At 41.1% G+C, this 14637-nt stretch overlaps 2 protein-coding genes across 2 annotated transcripts in view; one reads left to right on the forward strand and one right to left on the reverse strand.

The window, feature by feature from the left end:
• Positions 1–14637, forward strand: part of opn8c (opsin 8, group member c) — a 41711-nt gene that overhangs the window by 4735 nt on the left and 22339 nt on the right. The gene's annotated exons all lie outside the window — the stretch shown is intronic.
• On the reverse strand, positions 9625–11655 carry LOC141350465 (zona pellucida sperm-binding protein 3-like). The gene is made up of 8 exons (XM_073855619.1): positions 10932–11655; positions 10735–10853; positions 10554–10657; positions 10308–10485; positions 10125–10242; positions 9960–10042; positions 9799–9890; positions 9625–9720 (listed from the first exon to the last, which is right to left on the reverse strand). Exons 1-8 carry the CDS (start codon positions 11619–11621, stop codon positions 9668–9670), a joined length of 1437 nt encoding a protein of 478 aa, XP_073711720.1. The 5' UTR covers positions 11622–11655; the 3' UTR covers positions 9625–9667.

The raw sequence follows: 14637 nt of genomic DNA on the forward strand, positions 1-14637 counted from the left end.
GATAATTGAATGTATGATGGAAAGTACAGGGCTGATGAGACGTCCACCTCTGGGCCACGGTCATGTCATCCACATATTTCCAGTGGCTAATTTAATCTTGAAGGGCATTGTTAATCAGTAAAGATTATGGGACCCAATATGGTTCCCTAGGCAACTCCACATGAAGGATACTCCCAAACGGATAAATATCCCTGGTAACGCACTCTTTGATGATGATAAGACTTAAAATTGCTAATCCATGACTAGGTCTCGCTCCAAGATCCAAGAGGCACTTTATTGCTACTGATGGTCAACAGCATCAAAAGCTTTGGCAAAATCAGTTGTAACTAAACTAATGTGCAGACTGAACCTGGTTCTTTTGGTGGAAATTTGGTATGAGTACAACAATGGCCTCTTTCCATTGTGTGGAAATGACACCTTCTACAGGGGAGCTGTTAATAATGGCACAAATAGGATTGCTGAGTTTGCATACAAAACTCAATATTCTTGGGGGAATCACGTCAGGACCAGGGGATTTGTGACAGTTAAGAGAGGTCAATTTTCTGTACACTTAATGGTGGGCAAGGATGGAGATGGAAGGTAAGAAGGTAAATCTGCATACTTAATAGGCAGGAGAGATTGAGTCACTGTAAGGTTTTGTCTTGTATTTTTCTGTATTTTGTGTATTTTTGTTATTTGTACTTTTTGATTTTCTGCTCTGTTTGGACTTTTATTTTGAAAATCATCTTGCCATGTCACGCTTCACACTTCCTGTTTGTTTTTGTATATAAGTCACTTCCTGTTCACCTGTTCCTGGCTGATTAATGCTTAGCTCAACCAACCCGTTATCTGTATTCTGCCTGTTTATCTGCCTGTTTCTGACCGGCAGAATAATTCTGCTCCAAGCCTGCCCCATGACCCAGGTCCAAGCCTGCCCCATGACCCAGGTCCAGGCCTGCCCCATGACCCAGGTCCAAGCCTGCCCCATGACCCAGGTCCAAGCCTGCCCCATGACCCAGGTCCATGTCTGCCCAATAATTCTGCTCCAAGCCTGCCCCATGACCCAGGTCCAAGCCTGCCCCATGACCCAGGTCCAAGCCTGCCCCATGACCCAGGTCCAAGCCTGCCCCATGACCCAGGTCCCAGCCTGCCCCATGACCCGGGCCCACACCTGCCCCATGACCCGGGCCCACATCTGCCTTATGTTCCGGGACCATGCTGGCCCCACGACCCTGGACCATCCTGGCCTCATGACCTAGGACCTCTCATGAACTGCCCTGCCATTGCTAAGAGGTCCTGGATCACCCGCCCACCCTCTATTGGACTTGATTATTTGTATGTTGGGCTCCGGGAGTCGCCCTTTAGAGGGGGGATTCTGTAAGGTTTTGTCTTGTATTTTTCTGTATTTTGTGTATTTTTGTTATTTGTACTTTTTGATTTTCTGCTCTGTTTGGACTTTTATTTTGAAAATCATCTTGCCATGTCACGCTTCACACTTCCTGTTTGTTTTTGTATATAAGTCACTTCCTGTTCACCTGTTCCTGGCTGATTAATGCTTAGCTCAACCAACCCGTTTACCTGTATTCTGTGTCCTGTATTCTGTTATCTGTATTCTGCCTGTTTATCTGCCTGTTTCTGACCCGTGCCTGTTTATTTGGATTTCTGATTGAACTCTGCCTGCCCCTGACATTGTGCCGGTTTTGGATTACGTTTTTGGATCTCCCTTAATGGATGTTTGCTGGCCCTTATTGGGATTTTTCTAATAAACACCTTTTGCAAATGGATTCACCTTTTCACTCGCTTTCTTCAAAGCAGCACCCGTTACAGTCACCTTGACTAACTTTGTGTTAATCACATTAGCAATTGTCACAAAATCTTGGGAATTAATTCCTGGGACTTCAATTCTATCCACCTTTTTCACAGATCCGCACATTTGATTTAATTTTTCTGTGCCAAGCCCTCTCCACTTATTTCCCTTTGGACTTTGTTCCTTTAGAGCAGTGAGAAGAGAATCCATGTGCAAGAAGGTTTATTGTAAAATCCCCGAAGGGCAGACAAACACATCCAGAGGGTAATCCAAAAGAGTAATCCAAAAAACAGGCAATGGGTCAAAATTCAGAACATCCAAAACAAGAACCAAATGACAAGACAAGGAACGCTATGTAATGCAGCTGTACACATACAATACTTCGCAGTGAGATGATGCCAATGAACCAGATATTTAGGTCCTGTCCCAAATGGCACACTCCGGACTTGTGGTCCTCCTCAGAGTCCACACTTTGATGACATCACGTAGTCCATACTTAAGGGACCCTTAATGCGAGTCCACGTGGGTGCAACGGAGTCTTATTTTGGGACAGACTCAAGGCGTCACACCGGAAATAGGTAGAGAAGTTGCCCGTCAGTGTGAGCTCCTCCCTTCCGTCGTCTGATTAGTCTGATTGCTCTTTTGCAAGGACTTTTGGGTTGGTAAAGTGCGCGAAGCCTGCTGCAGTGCGGGCTTCGCTGAAGACCGCATCAAGGGGGCAAAGGAGGCGCTGATGAGCACACTTCAAAGCGTTAAATTGACAGATGGGACACCCTACGGACTTGTGGACTAAGCGAGCACGCGTAATTTAAGGCCATGAGACCGAAAGTCCACATGAAGTGCGCCATTTGGGACAGGGCCATAGTGAACAAACAGGAAGTACAAAGTGAAGTGTGACATGACAAGATTTCAAAATAGAAGACCAGAAACAGGACATGATGTCAAAATAAAAGACCTAAAAACAAAACAAGCAGAACACAAGACAAAACCCTTACAATTCTTCAACCCTGGTCCTCAAGCATCCCCTTCCAGAAAGTTTTAAATGTCTCCTTGTTTAAAACACCTGAACCAACTCATCAGCCTCCTTCCAGAATGTCTCCCTAACACGCTAATGAGTTAAATAAGGTGTGCTAATTAAGGAGACATCTAAAACATTCTGGAAGGGGGTCCTCGAGGACTGGGGTTGAAGAACACTGATTTAGAACATTGATAGAGCACTTGATTTCCGGTCTTGAAGGCTTTTTGTCTCAGGCAGATCAAACGCTTAATCTTTGGAGTAATAATCCATGATTTGTCTGAGGGATACATTTTTACTGTCTTCATAGGTAAACAACAACACTTTAGAAGATTTGGCTACCAACTTCATCATCATAGTTGTAATACATGAACATCTGACATGCCTCAAAATTATGACTTATTTATTGTATCATATAACCAAAATCTTATTTTATTAAGAGCTAATTTACTCTTTTGTTCTATGTTTGTGACCCTGGACCACAAAATTGTCAATTCTTTTTAAATCGATATTTATAAATCATCTTGTATGTATGTTCCATTGATGTATGGTTTGTTGGGATAGAGGCCCTGATGTCACGTGACCCATTCTGTTTACGCCATCATATAGGCAAGGACAGCTGGGAGAGAATATGAAATGAAAGATGCCAGCAGGAGTTTCATGGCAACAAAGTTCACTGCACACTTTAATTCAATGTAGCCTACATTCAAAACTTAATAGATGATGCATGACAGATCTTTATAATGCATTTTAACGTGTATCAGCCCACCCAGCCGGCACTTCAACGTTGATTCATCATTGAATCAATGTCATGGTCATGGACAAGGTTGAATCAACGTTGAATTACCTTTTGATTTAGAAATTGAATCAATGTCAGTTATTTGTTATTTTAACGTAGATTTTTAAGCATTTTATTAACCTTTTGCAACCGCTTAGCATTAACTGTGTCATGGTTGTATCAACGTTGAAACATGAACTGATATTATTTTAAGCATATTTCAACGTTGAAGGTCGGTAATATGCCTGCTGGGAAGTTATTTTCCGCATTTTAAACTCTTTCGTGTTATTTCAGGATTACGATTAAATATAAAACCCTTATACAACATGTTGAAATAGTAAGATTTGTAAGGTATAATCAGTCTGGTTTAAAATGATTGTTCAACCACTATTAATACCAATGCTACAGCGCTTAGAGGCGGAGTGCACAATGCTTGAAAAAACGCATTGGAAAAGGGAGTCGGGCCGACTACCAAAACACACTTGTAGCCAATCAGCAGTAAGGGCCGTGTCTACTGCCGGGGTTGCGTATGTGTGGGGCGGGTATATCAAAAGAATGTCCAGATTCAATTGGGGTAGGGGCGTGTTTGTTTAGGTGATTTCAAATATCAACACTCCGCCTTTAAGCGCTCTACTGCCTGCTAAAAGGGCGGAGTTTAGGCTGCATGACCTCAGCTGCAGGTAGGGTTGCCAACTTTCTCACTCTGAAATACGGGACAAAATGTGGTCGGTCGCAGCAGTGCGTATATGGTTTTGTATACAGTGTATTTAAGCCATTTGTCAAAATGATAGCTAATCTCCTATTTTAATATTAATTTATAACTCTTATGCCCTGGGAACATACATGGTAGGTTTATTAATAGTTTGTTAATTTACAGCAGGTAGCCTACTTGTAACACCGTAAGGCTACTTTTGAACCATTAAGTTAACTTTACCTGTCTAAAACAAAACACTCGTGACTCCCGCACTAAAGGTAAATAAAACATTATCTCTATCATTTTAATCTTGTGACAAACTAAACTAACATAGATTCTATAAAATGTGGTCGTCTTACAGGGTCAACATCAAAAACATAAATTAAAACACACTTACAGTATGTGAATCAGAAGCACCAAAATGTTCTAGTAAAGTTGAAAATGATTAAATCCTTCAGATTGATGCGTTTTAGGCAGGTCTGGATCAGCGATCTCTTCAGAATTGAGACCAAACTTTGTAACTATGCCGATCTTATACAAACAGCTAGTAACGGACTATATAAAAAACAAACATAAAATCGTATTATTTGACCCTCTTAAAACGTAATGTGCTGGGGATCTGTGATTGGATAAAAGGTGTCGTGATCAGCACTACTGCTGCTTGTGGCTCCGCAGGGACTGACAGTGGATGACATCAAAGTACCGCGAGAGCATTTCGATAGTGGCTTCTGTAGGATTTTTCGAATCCCTTTGATGTTATCTGCCTGTCGTTGTAGCGCCACATGAAGTCGAAGCCTGTTGTATCAGTCACTCGTTAGATCAAGCGTAGCAGTCAAAAAACGGGATGCATTACGTCCCATACGGGACAAATAAATTAGGCTTGAAATACGGGACTTCCCGGCTAATACGGGACTTCCCGCCTAATACGGGACGTCCCGGCTAATACAGGACGTCCCGGCTAATCCGGGACAATTGGCAACCCTAGCTGCAGGAGGACAATACTTGGCCAAGAACTGGAATCTGAGAGCGTAAAAAATCTAAATATTGAGGAAAGTCACATTTAAAGTTTTCCAAACGAACTCCTTAGCAACACATAACTTTGGCTGCGGTCAATGTATTTTCACGGGACTTTATTCCTTGGAGTTTTGAATAGTTGCTGAGTCCAACGATACCAAACATGCCAGGATTCGCCTTACGGTTATCCATGTGCTTCAAAATAGCGCTTAAAAAACACACGCGAATATCTCTGCGAGCGTTATTCTGATCGACTCGAAAACGCCATAGGAAGAACAATCCATCTACAAAAGAAAACAATTATAGATGAATCTTCAGCGTCAGCAACGCCCTAACTAACCTACTCCGGCTAACAAAATCACAAAACGTACAGTGGGTGGCACACGCTCTATTTGGCAGCTATGAATTCCACATTACCTTCTGAACAAAAACTTCTATTGGCGCTATATTAAAATTTTCATCAGAAATCGCAGAAATTTGCGAAAACGAAAAATTACCTTTACATTTTGTGGGTTTTTTTACACATAAATGGTTATAACTTCGCAACGAAAAGAGATTTTTTCACCAGATTTGATACGCTGATGTATGACCACAGTCTGAGGCTACATAAAAAAATGTAGTTGGCCTTATAATTGAACAAAACCTTTGAAACCAAGCAACCCTATGGTCATACAACTGTTTCTTCACTACACTAAAATGTATAGTCATAAAACTAACTAGATGCAACACAGTTATGATCTGAGGGTGCATGCACAATTTTGTCATTGCACCACCTAGTGGTTTTGAAATAGAAATATGGTAATTTTTGCCTAAAACTACTACAACAGTATGTCTAAAATCATTTATGGCTTGGAGTATCAAAAGTAATCAATGGTGGATGTCAATTTACTCTCTAGCAACCAATGAGAATACCTTATTAACCGTTTCTGCAAGAGCTTTTTCTCTGCATCAGAACACCGTGGAGACATGGGGGTGGTCTCTTTTGACTCATTTAACTTGTTGTAACATGTTGTGACCTATGTTTTGCCACTGCAAGCATCACGCACATGTCCTTCAGTGCTCTAGATCATTAGGTTTACCAAAGTTCTTTAGTCTGCTTATTCAAACTCAACTTTACATCCTTCTGTGCCATTTTCGGCTTGACCCCGGCTTGCAGCTATATTTGGTTTTGTGTTCTTTAACTCATTCACCGCCAGCGTTTTTAAAAAAAGTTGCCAGCCAGCGCCAGCGCTATTCATAATTTTCACAAAAGTTTAATGCCTTCCAGAAAATGTTCTTTAAATATATAAACATTCAATCTACCAAATGAAAGAACAGACCCTCTGCTTTCAAACAAAAAAACCCGTTTCATCTACTACTAACTTCAGTAGTTCCTTTTGTAACCAGCTTTTGAATATGGGTAGGTTTCTGCAAAAACACCACATTTTGAGCAAAAAGCTGAGATAATTCCATTTTTGTGACGGACTTTTCATAGAGATCCCATTCAGAGCGATCTTTAAAACATACACGGACATGCAGCAGCTTGCCATAGGGCAATACTTCCGGTTTAAAAAATTGCGGAAGCACCACCTAGTGGATAATTGCGGTATTGCGGAAAGACGGAAATACTCGTCATTGGCGGGGAAGCGTTTTCTCTTGATTGACGAGATATCTTGTCAATGGCGGGAAAAGAGTTAAACGGAAAATTGGGTTAAAATATGTAAACTGCCATACTCCAGTTTTTCTTACCTGCATGCATACTTTTGTGCTGTCTCTGCTAGCAATAGAGTCGACTATCCCAGTGCTGACTTGCCAACGACTTCCGGTTGTGTCTGCCAAGCACTTCTGGTTAGCGTCTTTTACTGTCTTTGGTTAGCGTGCAGAAAAAGTAAACTATGAATGGTGTTACATGCCGACACGGCTCAGAGACATATTGTGCTGTTCACGGTTGCAACAATTCGTGGCGAAAACAAACTCGCTAACCGGAAGTGTGAAAGGCTAATGGCGGCCCGCCTATTTCACTCGGGAAACTTGTCTATACTGATGCACAAGAGGGCTGTGTTCCAGTTCGTATTTTATGACCTTCCCTCGAAGTCTCATTCACTTGGATGTACGTCATTGTTACGTTGTACGAGTGCCCAGTACTTGCGGAACACATGAAGTGGGTCAAACGGAATGCCCTAAATTACAGGTGTAACCTACTTCCCCCTCCATCATTTGATCTGTGCAAAGCGCAAGCTGTTGAAAGACATCACAATCGTGTTGCAGTGTGGTATATGGGCGGTCTGAAGTGTACATATGAACAAGAGGGAGCAAGGGTCAGTCCATATAAACTTCAAAATGGCGATAGGGATTCCCCCAAGGTGAAGTGTTTAGGGACATTTGTGAGTGCTCGCCTAAAACTGGAGTGGACCGAAGCCATACTATGGGTCGACCACACGTTTTACTTGTGACATTTAAGAAACTGACCATTAACTTTGTAAAACCCTCAATTGAAAATAGCAGCGGTGTACAGTTACAATTTACAAACAGGAAAGTTGTCTAAAATCAAATGAAGTATAATGAACATCTGTCACTTTCATTGGACACAAAACATTTTCTGCCTTCTTTGCTCAAGCTGAAAGGAATAGTCTACTCATTTTCAATATTAAAATATGTTATTACCTTAACTAAGAATTGTTGATACATCCCTCCATCATCTGTGTGCGTGCACGTAAGCGCTGGAGCGCGCTGTGACGCTTCGATAGCATTTAGCTTAGCCCCATTCATTCAATTGTACCATTTAGAGATAAAGTTAGAAGTGACCAAACACAACGTTTTTCCTATTTAAGACGAGTAGTTATACGAGCAAGTTTGGTGGTACAAAATAAAACGTAGCGCTTTTCTAAGCTGATTTAAAAGAGGAACTATATTTTATGGCGTAATAGCACTTTTGGGAGTACTTCGACTCGCCTGAAAAGTCCGCTCCCCTTCTCACTCTCATAATGGGAGAGGGAGGGTGTTACTGCGCCGAGTCGAAGTACTCCCAAAAGTGCTATTACGCCATAAAATATAGTTCCTCTTTTAAATACGCTTAGAAAAGCGCTACGTTTTATTTTGTACCACCAAACTTGCTCATATAACTACTCGTCTTAAATAGGAAAAACGTTGATGTGTTTGGTCACTTCTAACTTTATCTCTAAATGGTACCATTGAATGAATGGGGCTAAGCTAAATGCTATCGAAGCGTCGATACACGCTCCAGCGCTTACGTGCACGCACACAGATGATAGAGGCATGTATCAACAATTCTTAGTTAAGGTAATAACATTTTAATATTGAAAATGAGTAGACTACTCCTTTAAGAGCCTAATCCTTTGCTTGCTCTTAATATCTTTAGATTTAAATTATATTTAAGTTAAATAAAAGCACAGCACGTTGGTTGTAATTTAACCCATGCTGTGCTGTTTTAACATTGAAAATAACCCAGCCTTTTTTTAAAAGTATATGAAACCCTTTTATTATAAAATATTGCTGAATTGGGTTTAACTAGCAGCTCTGGCTACTATCATTGCAGCACCTGATAACAACTCGGCTGCATGATATCCATTCTACTCAAAAGGTGACATTACCATTTTTTGTTGCAATAAAACTCCCAAAGTACATTTATATAGTTAAATCTACTATACTGCCCTGCAAAGGCTAAGTGCAGTAACTATACAAACACTGAAACCGAGAAAAATGTCACTACTATCATTGCTTCTATATGAATGCAGCACCTGATAACAACTCAGCTGCATGATGTCACCTTTTGAGTAGAATGGATATTACCTTTTTTTGTTGCAATAAAACTACCGAAGTAAATCATTTATATAGTTAAATCTACTATACTGCCCTGCAAAGGCTAAGTGCAGTAACTATGCAAACACTGAAACCAAAAAAATGTCCTTAGTTTTTTACACCAGCCAGTCAAACATGTTACTGCAATTTTGGTGCACACACGTTTCTCTGAAATGGGACAAAATTGAACGAGATGACTTTGCCACAAGACACATCAAATCTCACAAAGTCCATTTCAACCCTTAACTCAATTTTGACCAAATGCAAAGTTACTGCTTTTTGGCTTTGTAGGGCAGTATAGTCGAGTTAAAGCAAACATTTGTATGACTTGCCAGGGACTCGCTTGATCAAAGTTATGACTTTCTTAAAGCAGTGATTTGACAAAAATTGACTTGCACATATGAGACATCCTCTGCCAATAAGAGTTTACTAATGCACCAGAGGCCAAATGTTAAATTAATCATTTGTAAGCTAAATAAAGATTAAAGGAATCTGTATATGTCCAGCACAGGTCATGCTAAAAGAAACACAAGTCAGTGTCCATTTCAAGGTTTTATTGGTCATTCTTTACAACCCACTACTTCAGTCTGAGATCACAATGGGGCCAATAGTTGCCTTTCCTTCTGAAACCAGACCTGGAAAACAAATTGCAAGTGTCTCATTCAAAGGCATTTGGATGGGGATCCTCAAGAGCTGCAAGACTGCACACTTACCAGATTCAGATACTGCTCTTCCTTTCCTAGTAGAGCCACATATGGAGTCACAGCATGTGCACACGTCGTCACTTTCATCTGCAGAAGTCCATCTGTAAAGAGGGTGTGAAGGTATTATTCATTACAAACAAGCAATTGTGTGGACACTCCACTGGACATACCCATTGGCAAAGGAGCAAGCTTTGCTCTCCGGATTTGTAGGAGTTGAAGCCAGGACAGCCTTCAAAGCACATGTAATGTAGACCTAGAAATAAAACAGCTTGTATCAACTAAACTAGTTCTCAGGATACAGAAAGTAAATTACCATTTCATTTAAAAAGTCATACCGAGCTGTTACCAGCTTGCTGGAACTTGAAAGCCTCCAACTGAAACTGCAGCTTGTCATTCAGAACTCGGTGCATGAAATGGGAAGGAGAGCCTGTAAGCTTTGCATCAACCAGGCACCTAAAGAGGAAACACGGTCACCCTTCTCTTGTGCATTTGACACCAATACAAGAAACCCTACTCACCCATGGTTCTCAATAAAGGAATATCTTGGAACAGAGTTCACATCAGGGACTGCAGTAGCCACACAGCCATCAATGAAAACACGTAGAGGAACATGGTTGTATTGCTTCACAGAAGCTTCAAAGTTCATGAACTGGCCAAGAAAATACTGGTTGACTGGCCTCTCAAACATCCAATCATCTGCAAAGAAAAGCATATTGGCAAATCCCATTTTAAAACCAGACCAGAATAGAACAAGAGATCATTACCAGTCATGAGCTTAAGGGAGAACACCAGCACTTCCTCGGAAACTATGGTAGCAGCAAAAGGAACTGCAGCAGGCATCAACACGTCACTGCTTACATTATGCAACCTAAAGAGCAAGATAATGTAATCTGGAACATTTTTAAAATTGACAATACTTGAAATGACTGCAAGAACAAGTCTTACCTTGGATAGTGACAGTGAATTGCAACCGCAGCTGCATCAGCTCTCACAATGGGAGTTCCAACTAAAGCCCCAGGAGTGTAGAGTAGAGTGAAGGTGTACACAAACTCATCAGCAGTCATCTGAAAGCAGCAATCATGAAACCATTACCAGATACCAAACTTGACATTCATTCAGTAGACTGAAAAGCATCCACTCACCGTCAAAGAACTACCACATGTGTGGAGCTCGTATTGAAAGATAAGAACATGAGAATTAGGATCTTCCCCTACAGCTGCACAGCCTCCTAAACTAAAGGATGAGGGATCTGCCAAGTGGCCATTTCCATAAAAGTCCTTTTTAACCTCCACATGCACAAAGTTCTCTGCACATTGTGCTGCTACACTATTAGGAGGGCCGGGTATCTGTAGCTGAAAAGGTACTGCCGGCTGTTGGGGCTCTTCTGGCATGTGGGGAAACTGCCACGTCAAAGGTGCTACAGGAGCCTGCATTAGCTGCTTGGACTGAGTACTGGCAGGATCTAGCATTTCGGGGGCAAATGCAGGTTTTTGAGGCTGAAAAGAACCAGCCCCTTGTGGGTTTTGAAGAGCTTGCTGAGGTGCCAAAACTAGTGGCTGTTGTTGGAATCGTAATGGCTTCTGGGCTTGCTGAGATGCCGAAACTGGTGGCTGTTGTTGGAATCGTAATGGCTTCTGGGCTTGCTGAGATGCCGAAACTGGTGGCTGTTGTTGGAATCCTAATGGTTTCTGGGCTTGCTGAGGTGCCAAACCTGGTGGCTGTTTCTGGAAGCTTAATGGATCCTGGCCTTGCTGTCCTGGCCACTGTTCCACAGACAACTCTACTGCTAGGAGCAGCAAAAATCCAACACTTTCCCATGCCACCAGCCCCATTGCAAAACAGACTCTGATACTCTCAGAACACTTGTTTGAAAGCTGCTGTGCCCTTTTCAAGAGCAAACAATTAAAGTGGCTCCACCCCCTTTTAACAAGATTAATGATTCTCCATGCTTGTTGAGTGATGCTCCAAAAAGGACCAAAGATTGCCATCAAAATAGGTCATACTGCAGCAGGTAGCTAATTTCCTAATTAAATATTAATTTATAACTCTTATGCACTGGGAACATACATGGTAGGTTTATTAATAGTTTGTTCATTTAAAGCAGGTAGCCTACTTTTAACACAGTAAGGCTTCTTTTGAATCATTAAGTTAACTTTACCTGTCTAAAACAAAACACTCGTGACTCCCTCACTAAAGGTAAATAAAACGTTATCTCCATCATTTTAATCTTGTGACAAACTAAACTAACATAGATTCTATAAAATGTGGTTGTCTCACAGGGTCAACATCAAAAGCATATAAACACACTTACAGTATGTGAATCAGAAGCGCCAAAATGTCCTAGTAAAGTTGAAAATTATTAAATCCTTCAGATTGATGCGTTTTAGGCAGGTCTGGATCAGCGATCTCTTCAGAATTGAGACCAAACTTTGTAACTATGCAGATCTTATACAAACAGCTACATAAAATTGTATTATTTGACCCTCTTAAAACGTAATGTGCTGGGGATCTGTGATTGGATAAAAGGTGTCGTGATCAGCACTGTTGCTGCTTGTGGTACTGCAAGGACTGACAGTAGATGACATCAAAGTACCGCGAGAGCATTTCGATAGTGGCTTCTGTAGGATTTCTCAAATCCCTCTCGTGGGATTTTGATGTTATCTGCCTGTCGTTGTGGCGCCACATGAATTCAAAGCCTGTTGTATCAGTCACTTGTTAGATCAAGCGTAGCAGTCAAAAAATGGGACGCATGACGTCCCGTATTTTAAGCCTAATTTATTTGTCCTGTACGGGACGTCATGCGTCCCATTTTTTGACTGCTTGGAGTATAATCCATGGTGGATGTCAATTTACTCTCTAGCAACCAATGAGAATACCTTATCAACCGTTTTTGCAAGAGCCTTTTCTCTGCATCAGAACATCGTAGAGACATGGGGGTGGTCTCTTTTGACTCATTTAACTTGTTGTAACATGTTGTGACCTATGTTTTGCCACTGCAAACACCACTCACATGTCCTTCAGTGCTCTAATGTTCCATGATTGTCAATTGACAGAAGGACAATTGCAGTAGACAAGAACATAGATTATTTTTGTTGATTACTTTTGTGTTTTGTCATCTAAAATCATTAGGTTTACCAAAGTTCTTTAGTCTGCTTATTCAAACTCAACTTTAAATCCTTCTGTGCAATTTTCGGCTTGACCCCGGCTTGCAGCTATATTTGGTTTTGAGTTCTTAGTAGGTGGTGCTCTTATCCTGGCTCAGAATGAGGTGAAGGTGGTAGGTCGCCGTGATTTCACCAAGTAAGATGTGATCCTGGCTAAACATTTTTTGTTGATCCTGGATCAACGGTTTAGTCAAAGATACCCCAACCTACCCTTAACTCAAACCTTAACCATTTTTAAACCCTCAAAATAGTGTGAAATAGTAGTTTGAGGAGTATTTCTTAAAAGCCCCTAACCCAATCCTAAACCTAAATCTAACATACACACTAATCCTAATCCTGCAATCTGATTGGTTAATGAAAATGTTGATCCAGGACCAACAATAGTGTTGATCCAGGATCACATCTTACTTGGTGATATCACGTTCACCGAAGGGGGTACTATAGACAAGTTTCCCGGGTCTGCCAATGACTTCCGGTTGTGTCTGCCAAGCACTTCCGGTTAGCGTCTTTTACTGTCTTTGGTTAGCGTGCAGAAAAAGTAAACTATGGATGGTGTTACACGCCGACACGGCTCCGAGACATATTGTGCTGTTCACGGTTGCAACAATTCGTGGCGAAAACAAACTCGCTAACCGGAAGTGTGAAAGGCTAATGGCGGCCCGCCTACTTCACTCGGGAAACTTGTCTATACTGATGCACACGAGGACTGTGTTCCAGTTTGTATTTTATGACCTTCCCTCGAAGTCTCATTCACTTGGATGTACGTCATTATTACGTTGTACGAGTGCCCAGTACTGGTGGAAAACATGAAGTGGGTCAAATGGAATGTCCTAAATTACAGGTGTAACCTTCTTCCCCCTCCATCATTTGATCTGTGCAAAGCGCAAGCTGTTGAAAGACATCACAATCGTGTTGCATTGTGGTATATGGAGCGGTCTGAAGTGTATATATGAACAAGAGGGAGCAAGGGTCAGTCCATATAAACTTCAAAATGGCGATAGGGATTCCCCCAAGGGGAAGTGCTTAGGGATGTTTGCGAGTGCTTGTCTAAAACTGGAGTGGACCGAAGCCATAATATGGGTTGACTACACGTTTTACTTGTGACATTTAAGAAACTGACCATTAACTTCATAAAACCCTCAATTGAAAATAGCAGCGGTGTACAGTTACAATTTACAAACAGGAAAGTTGTCTAAAATCAAAGTATAATGAACATCTGTCACTTTCATTTACGTTTAACAACATTTTCTGCCTTCCTTACTCAAGGTTAAGAGCCTAATCCTTTGCTTGATCTTAATATCTTTAGATTTAAATTATATTCATGTTAAATAAAAGCACAGCATGTTGGTTGTAATTTAACCCATGCTGTGCTGTTTTAACACATTGAAAATAACCCAACTTTTTTAGAGTGTATGAAACCCTTTTATTATAAAATATTGCTGAATTGGGTTTACCTAGCAGCTCTGGCTACTATCATTGCTTCTATATGAATGCTGTACCTGATAACTCAGCTGCATGATGTCACCTTTTGAGTAGAATTGGTAGGATATTACCTTTTTTTGTTGCAATAAAACTCCCAAAGTACATCATTTATATAGTTAAATCTACTATACTGCCCTGCAAAGGCTAAGTGCAGTAACTATGCAAACACTGAAACCGAGAAAAAGTCCTTAGTTTTTTACAC

This window comes from Misgurnus anguillicaudatus, chromosome 18 (genome assembly GCF_027580225.2).
Source record: "Misgurnus anguillicaudatus chromosome 18, ASM2758022v2, whole genome shotgun sequence".
NCBI lineage: Eukaryota > Metazoa > Chordata > Actinopteri > Cypriniformes > Cobitidae > Misgurnus > Misgurnus anguillicaudatus.